The 15,164-nt window shown below is 38.9% G+C and overlaps 1 protein-coding gene across 11 annotated transcripts in view; it reads right to left on the minus strand.

Moving 5' to 3' along the window:
- MAP4 (microtubule associated protein 4) overlaps positions 1–15,164 on the minus strand; it is a 171,412-nt gene that overhangs the window by 61,202 nt on the left and 95,046 nt on the right. For all 11 annotated transcript variants that reach the window (XM_031027832.2, XM_031027837.2, XM_031027836.2 and 8 more), the window contains one exon: positions 7,246–7,368. In XM_031027832.2, coding sequence (XP_030883692.1) covers positions 7,246–7,368 — 123 coding nt within the window. The remainder of the gene's footprint in view (positions 1–7,245; positions 7,369–15,164) is intronic.

A 15,164-nucleotide genomic window follows, 5' to 3' on the forward strand; every position in this document is an offset into this window, starting at 1 on the left:
TGAGAAAAAAAAGCAAAGCCAGTCAGGCCAAGCAAGAATTTTGCTACTAAGGGACACTTGTTCTGATGAGCTCTGGGTGTTATATGTAAGTGATGAATCACTAAATTCTACTCCTGAAACCAATATTACACTAACAAGAATTTTTTAAAAAGATTTTATTTGTTTATTTGAGAGAGCACAAGAGTGGGTGTGGAAGGACGGAGGGAGGAAAAGCAGACTCCCCACTGAGCAGGGAGCCTGATACAGGGCTCGATCCCAGGACCCTGGGATCATGACCTGAGCTGAAGGCAGACACTTAACTGACTGAGCCACCCAGGCGCCCCGAACTAACTAGAATTTAAATAAAAATTGCCCTGTGTGCTCACTGCTACTAGCAAGTCTACTTCCATCCTTGAGCAGACAGATCAGCATGTATTCCAATACAAGTAAAGGATAATCAGCCTTTAACTGTGGATACTGTTTCCAAATTTATTTAAAGTTGCTTCCTTTCTTTTTGATCTTTAGTCATGAAATGTTCACAAGAGGGGCGCCTGGGTGGCTCAGTCGTTAGGCGTCTGCCTTGGGCTCAGGTCACGATCCCAGGGTCCTGGGATAGAGCCCCGCATTGGGCTCCCTGCTCAGTGGGGAGCCTGCTTCTCCCTCTCCCACTCCCCCTGCTTGTGTTCTCTGTCAAATAAATAAATAAATAAAATCTTAAAAAAAAAAAAAAAAAGAAAGAAAGAAAATGTTCACAAGACATTTCTGCCCTGATACAGAAATGAAATATTAAGAATGCCATAGTCAACAGAACTTTGAGAAATGAACTAAATGATTTGTGATTTAATCTTTCTGATATTCTAGATGGGGAGATTTGTGATCTGCATGGTTTTATTCTGGGTACTAGAAATGGGGCTAATAGTATGTTTAGTCCCTGCCCAGTCATAGGAAAATTCTTTATTCTTTACCAGAGACAAAATAAAAAAATAAAAAAATAAAAATAAAAGAATTCTGCTTCTAAGAAGGCCTTCTCAAAATTAGCACACATCTGAATTACCCTGCAGCCTTAAAGAAACACTGATTGCTAGGCCCTAAGAATCTGCTTTCTAACTAGTTCCTTGGTAGATGCTAGTGACTCATTCCCTTAAGGTGCTTCATTTGTCAGCGGCAGATGCATAAAAGCCTAGGCCTTGGGACAGTGTTCATTCCTGTGGCTCTGAGGCAGCTGTACCACCCTCCTCTAGCAAGAGATGGCAAGATCAGAGGAGACTGTGGCACTGGGAAGTATGAACAGTGGAAGGCAAACTGAGAAACTGCTGGGGGTGGAGGAGGACCCAAAGCTGCTTCTCGAGAACAGCAGGGGAGCTGGGAGAGGAGAGAGATTACAACCATTCATGCTGCCCGGTACCCCGGGTTTGGAAAGGCTCCTCCTAACACTTCCACTGAAGGAAAACACAACGCCTAAACCATCAAGGACAGTAACTGCTGTATGGTTTACACATTAGGATGGGAGATGTGCTACCTTGCATGTAAAAATGAATGGTTTCTACAAAGTTCTGTCATTTATTTATTATGTTTTTTCTGGATGCCTCTAATATGACAGAGTCTGTGTGCTCTAAAAACCCAGAGATGCATAATAAGGTCAGGGCTGAGAACATTTAGCAGACAGATATTTTAGTTCAAGTCAAAGAAGATCTTCACCTGGTAAATATTTCAGCTGAGAACTGAAGGACCAAGTGGTTAAAGGGATGAAGACCTTTTCTCTATCCACATTCCCCCCACTTAGTGACCTCATCTAATCTCACAGTTTAAAATTCTGTCCGTAAGTTAATAACACTCAAATTTGTACCTCCAGCCATCTAGACCTCACCCCTTATTTCTTGATTTTCATATCAAATTGCCAATTCTTAATGTATAAAATAAAGCCAAAACGTAACATGTTTCCCAAACTACCCCTCATACAATCTTCCCATCTCTAATGGCATTCTATCTTTTTAGTCAAAAACATTGGAGTCATCCTTAACTTCTCTCTTTCATATACCATTCCCAATTCATAAGAAAATCCAGCTGAGCTGACCTTCAAAATGTCCCCCAGGATCTATTTTCCCCACCTCCACTGATTAGTGTGTCTCGCACAAGGCTGTATGTAGTCAAGGCACTGGCCAAGGCTGTGATCATCAGAAGACTTGACAGGGGCTGGAGAACCTGCCTGCACAGTGGCTTATTTACATGGCTATTGACTATAGAGGCCTCTGATTCTCACCTACATGGGCCTCTCCATAGCAACTGGCTATCCCCAGGGTGAGTAAACCGAGAATAACCAAGATGGAAGCCACAGTGTCTTTTATAACCTAATCTTAGAAATGACATACCATTATTTCTGCCATCTATTCTACTGATCACACAGGCCAAGCCTAGTATGATGTGGGAGGTTACTACACAAAGGTGTGAATACCAGGAGTTGGGGATCATTGGAACCATCTTGGGGGCTGACTACCACACTTGGCTTTCAAGACATTATACTCTTCCAAGTTTTCTCCAACCTCAAAACTGGCCATTCCTTTGACGTTACCCTTGCTGGTTCCTCTTCTTCCTGACTTTAATATTACTAATTAAAAACGACTCACAAAGAAAATCTCTGGCTAAGATAGCTTCGCTGATCAATTCTACCAAACATTAACAGAAGAATTACAACTAATTCTTCATAAACTCTTCCAGAAAAACCTGAAGCAGGGAGAACACTTCCTAACTCATTCTCTGGTTGGTATTTCCACAGAATGTTAATACCCTGATATTACTCTGATACCAAAACTAGACAAAGACATCATAAGGAAACTACAGATCAGCATCTCTTCTAAATATGGATGCCAAAATCTTCAACAAATATGTTTATGAATGTGCCAGAAAATAACACAAATTATACGCCATGACTAAATGGGATTTATCCCAGGAATGCAAGATTGGTAATCAATGTAATATATACGTATCAGTAGAATAAAAATTAAAACCACATGATCATTTCAATAGATGCAGAAAAACCACTTGACAAAACCCAACACCCTTTCATGATAAATCAAGTAGACAAATTAGGAATTGAAGGCACTTTCCTTAATCTGATAAATGGCATCTGCAAAACACACTCTGCTGACACCATACTTAATGGCCAAAGACTGGATGCTTTCCCTCTAAAGAAAGTAACAAAACAAGGATGTCTGCTCTCACCACTTCTAGTTAATCATTGTACTGAAGGTTCTAGCCAGGAAAATTAGGCAAGAAAAAGAAATAAAACGCATCAAGATTGGAAATGAGGAACTAAAATTACATTTGTAAATGACATGATCATACATGTGGAAAATCCTAAGGAATCCACTAAAACTACTAGAACTAATGAATTGAGCAAGGCTGAAGATACAAGATCAATATACAAAAATCAATTGTGTATCTATACCCTTCCAAAGAATGATCTAAAAATGAAATTAAGAAAACAATTTCATTCATAGCATCAAAAAGAATAAAATACTAGGAATAAATTTTATAAACAGGGATATAAAATTTATACTGTGAAAACTACAAAAATACTGTTGAAAGAAATAAGATATAAATAAATGGAAAAACATTCTATGTTTATGGATTGAAAGACTTAATATTGTAAAGATAGCAAAACTCAATTTGATCTATAGATTATATATCTATATTTATAGATCTATAAATTCCTGTAAGAATCCCAGCTGATTTCTTTATAGAAATTGACAAGCTGATTCTAAAATTCATATGGAATCACAAAAGACCCAGCCAGAATAGCTAAAACAATTAAAAAAAAACAACAAAAACAAACAAAAAAAACAACCCAACCCCACAAAAGTGAGGAAAACTCACACTTCCTAACTGCAAAACTTACCACAAAGCTCTAGTAATCATGACAGTATAGTCCTGGCATTAGGACAGACAGACAGATCCAGTGGAATAGAACTAAGAGTTGATGAACAAAATTATGTATCTATGGTCAACAGATTTCAGCAAGGATGCCAAGACCATGAAATGGGCAAAGAACAGTCTTCAAAAAAATGCAGCTGGGACAACTGGATATCAACATGCAAAATAATGAATGTGGATCTCTCTACCTCTCACCATATACAAAAATCAACTTACAATGGATCAAAGACCTTAATACAAGAGCTAAAAATATAAAATTTTTAGAAGAAAACATAAGGATAGGGACGTCTGGGTAGCTCAGACAGTTAAGCATCTGCCTTCGGCTTAGGTCATGATCCCAGGTCCTGGGATAGAGTCCTGCATCGGGCTCCTTGCTCAGTGGGGAGCCTGCTTCTCCCTCTGCCTGCCGCTCCCCCTGCTGCTTCTCTCTCTCTCTCAAATAAATAAAATCGTCAAAAAAAGAAAAAGAAAACATAAGGATAAATGTTCATGACCTCAGATTTGGCAGTGGAGTCTTAGATATAACACCAAAGCATGAGCAACAAGAGAAAAACTAGATATATTGGACTTCATCAAAATAAAAAACTTTTATGGGTGCCTGGGTGGCTCAGTTGGTTAAGCGACTGCCTTCGGCTCAGGTCATGATCCTGGAGTCCCGGGATCGAGTCCCACATCGGGCTCCCTGCTCGGCAGGGAGTCTGCTTCTCCCTCTGACCCTTCTCCCTCTCGTGCTCTCTCTCATTCTCTCTTTCGCAAAAAAACAAAAAAAACAAAAAAAAACTTTTATGCATCAATGGGCACTATAAAGAAAATTAGGAGACAACCCACAAAATGGGAGAAAATATTTGCAAATCATAAATCTGACAAGGGTGTAGTATATAAAGAACTCTTACAGGACAACAACAAAAAAGATACACCAATTAAAATTGGGATAAGGATCTGAATACACATTTCTCTAAGGAAGATATACAAATAGTCAATAAACATATGAAAAATAAAAAGATAATGAACATCATTAGCCAAGAGGAAAATGCAAATTAAAATCATAACAAGATATACCACTTCAATCCCAACTAGATTAGGTTAAATTTTTCAAAAGGGAAAACAAGGATTTTTAAGGATGTGGAGGAATTACAAACCTAATCCACTACTGGTGGCAATATAAAATTGTACAGTTGCTTTGGAAAATAGTTGGGCAGTTCCTCAAATGATTCAACACTGAGTTATCAAATGATCAGCAATACCAATCTAGGTATAAACCCATGGGAAATGAAAATATATGTCTACACAAAAACCTGTACATAAACGTTTAAAACAGCATTAGTGGGGCGCCTGGGTGGCTCAGTTGGTTAAGCAACTGCCTTCGGCTCAGGTCATGATCCCGGAGTCCCGGGATCGAGTCCCGCATCGGGCTCCCTGCTCAGCGAGGAGCCTGCTTCTCCCTCTGACCCTCCCCCCTCTCATGTACTCTCTCTCATTCTCACTCTCTCAAATAAATAAATAAATCTTTAAAAAAAAAAAAAAAAAAGATAAAACAGCATTAGTGACAACAGTAAAAGAAAAAAAATGCTAACAACCTATATATTTATCAACTGATGAACAGATAAACAAAATGTGGTATATCCATACAATGGAATATTATGAGTTCCTCTGAAAGAATGAAGTACTGATCTGTACCACAAAATGCATGATCCTTGAAAACTTGCTAAGTGAAAAAGCCAGTCACAAAAGACCACATATGATTTCATTTATATAAAATGTCCAGAATAGGTAAATTTAGAGAGACAGAAAGTAGGTTAGTGGTTGCTTATAAAAATGTTTTAAAGTTGATTCTGGTGATGGCTACACACACACACACACACACACACACACGAATATACTAAAAATCCACTGAATTGTACATTTGATTTTGTTTTTTGAAGATTTTATTTATTTATTTGAGAGAGAGAGAGAGAGCATGAGTGGCAGGGGTGGAGGAGCAGAGGGAGAGGGAGAAGGAGACTCCCTGCTGAGCAGGGAGAACAACATGGGACTTGATCCCAGGACTCTGGGATCATGACCTGAGCCAAAAGCAGATGCTTAACCAACTAAGGCACCCAGGCGCCCCTGAATCGTACACTTTAAATAGGTGAATTGTAGGGTGCCTGGGTGGCTCAGTTGGTTAAGCGACTGCCTTCGGCTCAGGTCATGATCCTGGAGTCCCGGGATCGAGTCCCGCATCGGGCTCCCTGCTCAGCAGAGGGTCTGCTTCTCCCTCTGACCCTCCTCCCTCTCATGCTCTCTGTCTCTCATTCTCTCTCTCTCAAATAAATAAATAAAATCTTTAAAAAAAAAAAAAAGGTGAATTGTATGGTATATGAATTATGTCTTAATAAAGCGGTTTTTAAAAATTACCATATATTGATATACCCAATAACTGGAAAATGGTATAGAACATCAAATACTAGATTATTTGGAACCAGCTATGAGCACCTTGTTAGATGGTAAAAAAGAAGCCATATATAAGTGCAAACAAAAAAACTGAGTTCTCGGGGGTGCCTGGGTGGCTCAGTCGTTAAGCATCTGCCTTCGGCTCAGGTCATGATCCCAGGGTCCTGGGATCGAGTCCCGCATCGGGCTCCCTGCTCAGTGGGAAGCCTGCTTCTCCCTCTCCCACTCCCCCTGCTTGTGATCCTGCTCTCTGTGTCTCTGTCAAATAAATAAATAAAATCTTTAAAAAAAAAAAAAAAGAAAAGAAAACTGAGCTCTCAACCTGGCACGGAGCCATTGATATTACTCCTTTGAGGTCCCACTGCAATCCATTCCGCCACCATTTCCAGCTCTAGGCAACTACACATATGCTTTTTGTCTCTACAGAATAGTTGGATTTTATAGAAATTGGGTATGAGTCCTAGTTTTCCCTCCTGTCAAATGAGAATAATACATACTTGCAGAGTTAGGTAAGAAACACAGAAAATATGTATAAAAAGGCTCTAGCCCTGTGCCTGGCACACAAAACAGACATTCAACAAATGGTGCTACTATTACTGTAATAATTCCTTTTCGAAGAATTACGATTCTACAATACTACTGACCATTTAGTCTTCAATGAATATGAATTTCAGTTAAGTTACTCAAAACAGTCTTCGAAAGGGAGAGATATGGAGAGGCATGCGCATCAGAAGAAGGGATTGGGAGAAGAAAGGGTCAACTAAATGTTCAGGGCAAAGGGTTACACTCTGGTTGTGCTTTGCAAGCTATATTTAGCCTAAAAAGTTTTATCTGAGTGGTGGCTACAAATTTTTCATGTTTATGTCATCACTCATACTGAACAGTCACAGGCAAGCCTGCACTTACCAGTCTGGGTAGGATTCACCAATTGTTGTGGTTCAAAGCAAAAGTTTGTGTTTTCTGGCCAGTTCTGGATGTTCTGATATCCCTGGTAGGCCATTTTCTCTTCAAGGAATGGAGTTGGAGAACCTTCAGACAGAAACACCAAACAAAAGTTACAAGGTATCACTGTCTTCTCCTCCACTAGAATTGAGTTTCTACTAGTATCACAGTTAGTACAATATGACAAAAATCATACCTACCTAGTGCATTTTCAAGAAATTTTTTTTTAAATTTTAAGACAGAAAAACATAATCAAAATACTGGAAGTATAAGCCTGTTATAAGGTTAAAAACACCGCAGGTTATCTTCTGGGTATGGTATGTGAAAAGGTTAGTGATTTTTACCCACAAAAGAACAAGTACAAAATTTGACAAAATTGTCAACAGCAATCATTTCAAGTCACCAAAATTTTTAAAATGTCAGATCTAAATCAATGGGGAAATATATACTATGGTCATTAATAGAAGACTCAATATTGTTAAGATGGTGATTCTCAAACTGACAATAGATTCAAGGCAACTTCAGTTAAAAGTCCCAGCAGAATTTTTTGAAGGTGTCAACAAGCTCATTCCATAATTTATATGGAAATGCAAAAAAACAAAAACAAACAAACAAACAAAACACAAAATAGACAAAACAATTTTGAAGAAAAGAACACTGGAGGATTTAAATGATTTGATTTCAAAAGTTACTACAAATGTTTAATAACCAAGTCAGTGTGGTATGGACAACACATTTGATAAATGGAGCAAAACAGAGTTCAGAAGGAAAACTACGTAAGTTGTGGACAACTGGTTTTTAACAGAGGTGCCAAGGTAATTCAATGGGGGATCATTTTGTCAACCAATGATACAGAAACAACTGGTCACTTACCTCACACCATATGCAAAATCTAACTCCAAATAGATTAAGAACCTAAATGTAAATGGGTGAAATTAAAAGAACTTGTAGAAGAAAATATAGGAGAAAAAAAATCTCTGTGACCCTGGACTAGGCAAAGATTTCTTAGAAATGTCATCAAAAGCAGGATCCATATAAGGAAAAAAAACTTGTGAACTGGACATCATCAAAATTTACAACTTTTGCTTTTCAAAAATACCACTAAGAAAATGAAAAGAGAAGCCACAGATTGGGAGAAAATATTTGCAAATGACAAATCTAATAAAGGACTGTATGCAGAAGAGATCAAAATCTCTTATAGTTATACTTATGATCTATTATTAGGTAAGTTTTACAAGAAACAAGTTCATTTATCACCTTAAAAACAATATTTATAAGTAACTTAAATATTGGTACATACTATGTGTTCAAAACTGTTTAAACATTTAATATGTTTAAATAGCTACTGAAATAGCTACTTCAGTCTTTTTGCTTATTTTTGCTCATACTTACAACGAACAATGTGTAAAGTTTTAATCTTATTTCCCTTACATTTTGTTGTTCTGATCATATTTATTAAAATGTTATTCTTCGTCTGTTGAGTCTAATAATAAAAAATTAAGACTTGAAAAAAAATCTCTTACAACACAATTATAAGTCAAGCAACTCAATTTTAAATGGGCAAAAGATTTCAATAGACCTTTTCATCAAAGACAATACACAAATGGGTAATATGCACATAAAAGAAGCTCATCATCATTAGTCGTTAGGGAAATGCAAATTGAAATCACCATGAGCTGCCACTACACTTGAGAACCACTAAATCAAAAAGCCAGACAATACCAGGAGTTTGTGAGGATGCAGAGGAAAAGGAAATTTCTTCCATTCCTGGAGGGAATGTTAAATGGTACTACTTTAGAAATTAATTTCATGGTTTCCTTCTCTTTATGAACAGCTTAGTTGAGATATAAATTTACTGTTTTAAGTAAGTGTAGCATCCAGGGGGGTTTTAGTACATTCATGAGTTATACAACCACCACCGTCTAACTTCAAAACATTTTTATTACTCCAAAATCCTATACCAATTCACCTTTCCCACCAGCCCACTGGTGGGAAAGTTTATAGTTTATATATTCATTCAAAATATATAGTTTATATGTTCATCTATTGACATCTGATTGTTTCCATTTTTGGCTATTGTTAAATAATGCTACTATGAACATTAAGTATAGGTTTTTGTGTGGGAATGTTTCCAATTCTACTGGCTATATGCCTAACCGAATTTCTAGATCATATAGCAACTCGTATGTTTAACATTCTGAGGAACTGCCAAACTGTTTTTTGCAAAGTGCTTATGCCATTTACAATCCCAACCAACAATGCGTGAGTTTCGATTTCTCCACATCTTTACCAACACTTGTTGATCTTTTTTATTTTAGCTATACCAGATGTGGGTGTGAAGTGTATCCCACTATGGTTTTGATTTGTATTTCCCTAATGACTAGTGATGTTCTGCATATTTTCAATTGCTTATCAATCATTTGCCTTTTTTTTTTTTAAGAAACGTCTATTCAAGGGGCGCCTGGGTGGTGCAGTCGGTTAAGCACCCAACTGTTAGTATGGCCTGGGTCGTGACCTCAGGGTTGTGAGATCAAGCCCTGCGTTGGGCTCCACGCTCAGTGTGGAGTCTGCTTGAGATTCTCTCTCTCTCTCTAAAATAAACAAACAAATCTTAAAAAAAAAAAAAAAAGCCTATTCAAATCATTTACCTATTTTTTAATTGAGCTATTTGGGCTTTTTTAATTGAGATACACAGTTCACTTTCTTTTTTTAATTCAAGCATAGTTAACATACAGTTACATTAGTTTCAGGTGTACAATATAATGATTCAACAATTCCATACATTACTCAGTGCTCATCACAAGAAGTGTACTCTTAATCGCCTTCACCTATCTCACCCATCCCCCCAACCTACCTTTCCTCTGGCAAGCACCAGTCTGTGCTCTGTATTTAAGGATGTGTTTCTTTTTTTTTTTTTTTTAAAGATTTTATTTATTTATTTGAGAGACAATGAGATAGAGAGAGCATGAGAGGGGATAGGGTCAGAGGGAGAAGCAGACTCCCTGCCGAGCAGGGAGCCCGATGTGGGACTCGATCCCAGGACTCCAGAATCATGACCTGAGCCGAAGGCAGTCGCTTAACCAACTGAGCCACCCAGGTGCCCTGGATGTGTTTCTTTTTTATCTTTGTTCATTTCCTAAATTCCACATATGAGTAAAATCATATCGTATCTGTCTTTCTCTGACTGATTTATTGCACTTAGCATTATACCTCTAGATCTATCCAAGATCCTTTTTCTTAATGATGTCCTTGGAGCATAAAAAATTTTTAATTTTTATAAAGTCCATTTTTTTTGAAGATTTTATTTTATTTTATTAAAGATTTTATTTATTTATTTGAGAGAGAGAGAATGAGAGACAGAGAGCATGAGAGGGAGGAGGGTCAGAGGGAGAAGCAGACTCCCTGCCGAGCAGGGAGCCTGATGTGGGACTCAATCCCAGGACTCTAGGATCATGACCTGAGCCGAAGGCAGTCGCTTAACCAACTGAGCCACCCAGGTGCCCTGAAGATTTTATTTTTAAATCATCTCTACACCCAATGTGGGGCTCAAACTTACAACTCCAAGATCAAGAGTCACATGCTCTTCTCACTGAGCCAGCCAGGTGCTCTGATAAAGTCTAATTTATCTGCTTTTCTTTTGCCACTTTTGCTTTGGAGTCCTAAGAAATCACTGGCTAACCCAAGTTCATAACGATCTATGCCCATGTTTTCTTCTAGGAGATTTTTCCTTTTACTTCTTATATTTAGGTCTATGATCCATTTTATTTTTTTATATGGTATTAGGTAGGGGTCCCAACTTTATTCTTTTGCAAATATAGATAATCCAAGTTTCCCAGCCCCATTTGTTGAAAAGACTATAGCAGTCTCCCTTATTGGTGGGGGATATGTTCCAAGACCCTCCCCACCCCCATGGACACCTGAAACTACAGATAGTACTGAGCCCTATATACACCATGTTTTTTCCTATTCATACATATCTGTGATAAAGTTTAATTTATAAATTAGGTACAGCAAGGGGATGAACAACAATAACTGGTAATAAAATAGGACAATTATAACAATATACTGTAAATAAAAGTTATGTGAATGTGGTCTATCAAAAGATCTTATTGTACTATATTCACCCTTCTTGTGATGATGTGAGATGATAAAATGCCTGTGTGATGAGATACACTGAGGGGAATGATGTAGGCATTGTGACGTAGTGTTAGGCTACTACTGACCTTCTGTTACGTCAGAAGGACTATCTGCTTCCATATCGCAGTTAACCACAAATATCTGAAGCCAGGGAAAGCAAAATCGTGGATATGGGGATACTACTGTATTCTTCCCCCACTGATTTATTTTGGCACCCTTGTTGAAAGATGTAATCTAGAAAGATGTAATTTCTATTTCTAGACTTTGACAGTTTCTTAAAATGTTAAACAGGTCTGACCCAGCAATTCCTAGGTATCTATCTACCCAAGAGAAATGAAAACACATATCTACACAAAAAAGAATACATTAATGTTCACAGCTGCATTATTCATAACAGCTAAAAATTAGAAACACAATGTTCAATTGGTGAATGGATAAACAAAATAGGGTGCAAAAATATAGTGGAATATTATGCAGCTATAAATGGGAATGAACTACTGAAAACACTACAATATGGATGAGCCTTAAAGCATTATGAAATGGGGCGCCTGGGTGGCTCAGTTGTTAAGCGTCTGCCTTCGGCTCAGGTCATGATCCCAGAGTCCTGGGATCAAGCCCCACACATCGGGCTCCCTGCTTGGCGGGAAGTCTGCTTCTCCCTCTCCCACTCCCCCTGCTTGTGTTCCCTCTCTCGCTGTGTCTCTCTCTGTCAAATAAATAAATAAAATCTTAAAAAAAAAAAAAAAGCATTATGAAATGTGAGAAAAGCAAGACACAAAAGACTAAATATTGTATAATTCTGTTTACATGAATTTTCTAGAAAAGACACAACTTTAAAGACAGGAAGTAGAAGAGTGGTTGCCTAGACTGTAAGTAGGAATGGGAACTGAACACAAATGGGCCCAAGGGAACTCTGAGGGTGATAAAAAATATTCTAAAAATGGATCAGGGTGACTTTAGTATATACCTTCCTTGTTAGGGGTAGGAACTTTTGTTGACATGGGCATAAAAGCAAATGAAAGAAGTTTTGAAAGGCTGAATAGCCACAGTACCAAAGTTTAAAGTTTCCCTACTGTCTTCCTTCTGGAAAACAGACGAGGACCTAAGGAAGATGTGGCTGGGAGAAGGAGAAGGCTCCGCCACAGGGTACTTATAAACTTCTACAGCTAATACACCGACCGCTAACCTCAAGGCAAAGTGGGAGTAGAAGTGACAGGACTCCTCATTAGCAGCCAACTCATCAGGCTGCCTCTAGGTACAAATGGTCCCCTTCAAGGTTGCCCTTTATTTTCATGTTTCATAGAATCATTTAAATCTGATTTCACCTACATGTAGTGATTTGGGGGAAAGGGACAGAAGAAGAATAAAACAAAATCATTTATCCTCGATTTGCATTTACTCCTCTCGGGGGACAATATTGGATATCGGAAGATTTTTTTTTCTATAAACATTTTTACTTAAGCATAATAAATCTGTGGATTTACTTTCCATGCCTACAAGAATGGAAGGTGAATAATATACTCTAATTTTAATTAAGATATTTAATTATCATTTTGTAACTAAAACTCTTCTTACATAAGTAAAACACCAAATCCCTAAGAAACTTATCCGCTGGTAGGACAGTTAACATCACAAATGGCAAACCCTCCTGGGTTCTGTGTCTTAACCACAGCCTCTAGCCAGAGTGGTTTCTCTCTGGAGGTTATTATGGGCATTGACCTGCTACAACTAAGAAACTTCTGCTGTAAGTAGTAAGAAAAGGAAACACATCAATTCTTCAAAAGAAGATAAGACTTTTTCCAAACTTTAAGCAATGTTTGTCACAACTGTCTTTTTAAGATGGAAACTGATCATCATAATTGTCTTTCATCAGTGACAGCTTACAATGGATGATACAGAGATAGGCTACACACAGCTATTCCCTAAGTCAACTCTCACTAATTGACAAAGTACAAAAGTAGACGCCTCCTGTTATGGTACAACTTGGGGCAGGGGAGAAGAGAAAACCTTACCAATACAGTTCAGGTCTGGAGGTTACTACCAGCAGGGATGTCAACAGCCTGTAATGGGGTCCTGTATATTCATGTCTAAGCACCTCCAGAGGTTTGAATAGTCAACTCTGTCTCCTCCAAGCACCTCTTCCTCCTTCTATTCTCTCCCCCAGTATGCTTTCTTCTTTCTGTCCTTCCTTTAGCTTTAAGAGAGCCAGCTTTGTTTTTAATTCTTTAAATTTTTTTAATTTTTGAGAGAGAGAGCGTGCATACGAGCATGCACACAAGCAGGGGGTGGGTGGGGAAAGGGGGAGGGAGTTTTTTTTTTTTTTTTTTTAAGTTTTATTTTAGGGGCAACTTGGGTGGCTCAGTCAGTTAAGCATCTGCTTTCAGCTCAGGTCATGATCCCAGAATCCTGGGATCGAGCCACACGTCGGGCTCCCTGCTCAGCGTGGAACCTTCTTCTCCCTCCCCTCTGCTCCTCCCTGCTGCTTGCTCTCTATCCTGCTCTCTCTCTCAAATAAATGAAATCTTAAAAAAAAAAAAAAAAAAGATTTGAGAGAGAGAAAGAGCTTGCATGTGGAAGGGAGGAACAGAGGGAGAGAAGTCTTTTTTTTTTTTTTAAAGATTTTATTTATTTATTCATAAGAGACAGACAGAGAGGCAGAGGGAGAAGCAGGCTCCCTGCTAAGCGGGGAGCCCGATGCGGGACTCGATCCCAGGACTCTGGGATCATGACCTGAGCCGAAGGCAGACGCTTAACCATCTGAGCCACCCAGGCGCCCAGAGGGAGAGAAAGTCTTAAGCAGACTCTGGACAGAGTGTAGAGCCCTTTTGCGGGGCTTAATCTCATGACCCTGAGATCAAAACCCCAGCTGAAACCAAGAGTTCCACACTTAACCAAATGTGCCACCCAGGTGCCCTGGAGAGACAGAACCTTATGCAGGCTCCATGCCCATTGTGGAGCCCCACTCAGGGCTTGATCTCACCACCCTGAGATCATGACCTGAGCCAAAATCAAGAGTCGGGACATTTAACCCACTGAGCCACCCAGGTGCCCCAAGAGAGCCAACTTTAAACAGCATTTCAACACATGGGAGTTCTGCAGAGCTGACTGCTGTCAAATATGGTTCGTTGTGTGGTTTAATTTTCTGTAACACCTAATATGTATTCATCACTATTTCAGCATAGAGCCAATTTTATATAGACCACATACCTGTTTTTACACAGTCCTAGAGACATGGGGAAAATATTCAGCAGAGCCAAATACGAGTTGAGGCCGTGGTTAAGAATGGGAAAATAAGGAGCACACCAATTTGAATGAAAAAAGTTTATGGAGGACAGCAGTTCTTCATAGAGGGCCGCTAGAGAATAGCTAGGATGTCAAAGGCCAAAAAGAGCAGACCCCAAGATTTGTCAGCCTATATCCCTTCCAAAGGGAACTGCCCTACTCCTTTCCAGGCAATCCTAGTGCAGAGGTCAATCACGGTGTTTCTGCTTTCCTGACCAAAGAAGTACACTTGTGATTAAACCAGGACAAAAGTCCTTTGGAGAAATTTTTTTTTTTTTTAAAGATTTTATTTATTTATTCGACAGAGACAGAGACAGCGAGAGCAGGAACACAGCAGGGAGAGTGGGAGGGCGAGAAGCAGGCTTCCTGCTGAGCAGGGAGCCCGATGTGGGACTCGATCCCAGGACCCTGGGATCATGACCTGAGCCGAAGGCAGACGCTTAACGACTGAGCCACCCAGGCAC

The sequence above is a fragment of the Leptonychotes weddellii genome, chromosome 1 (genome assembly GCF_054177405.1).
Source record: "Leptonychotes weddellii isolate Sample4059 chromosome 1, ASM5417740v2, whole genome shotgun sequence".
Classification (NCBI taxonomy): Eukaryota; Metazoa; Chordata; class Mammalia; order Carnivora; family Phocidae; genus Leptonychotes; species Leptonychotes weddellii.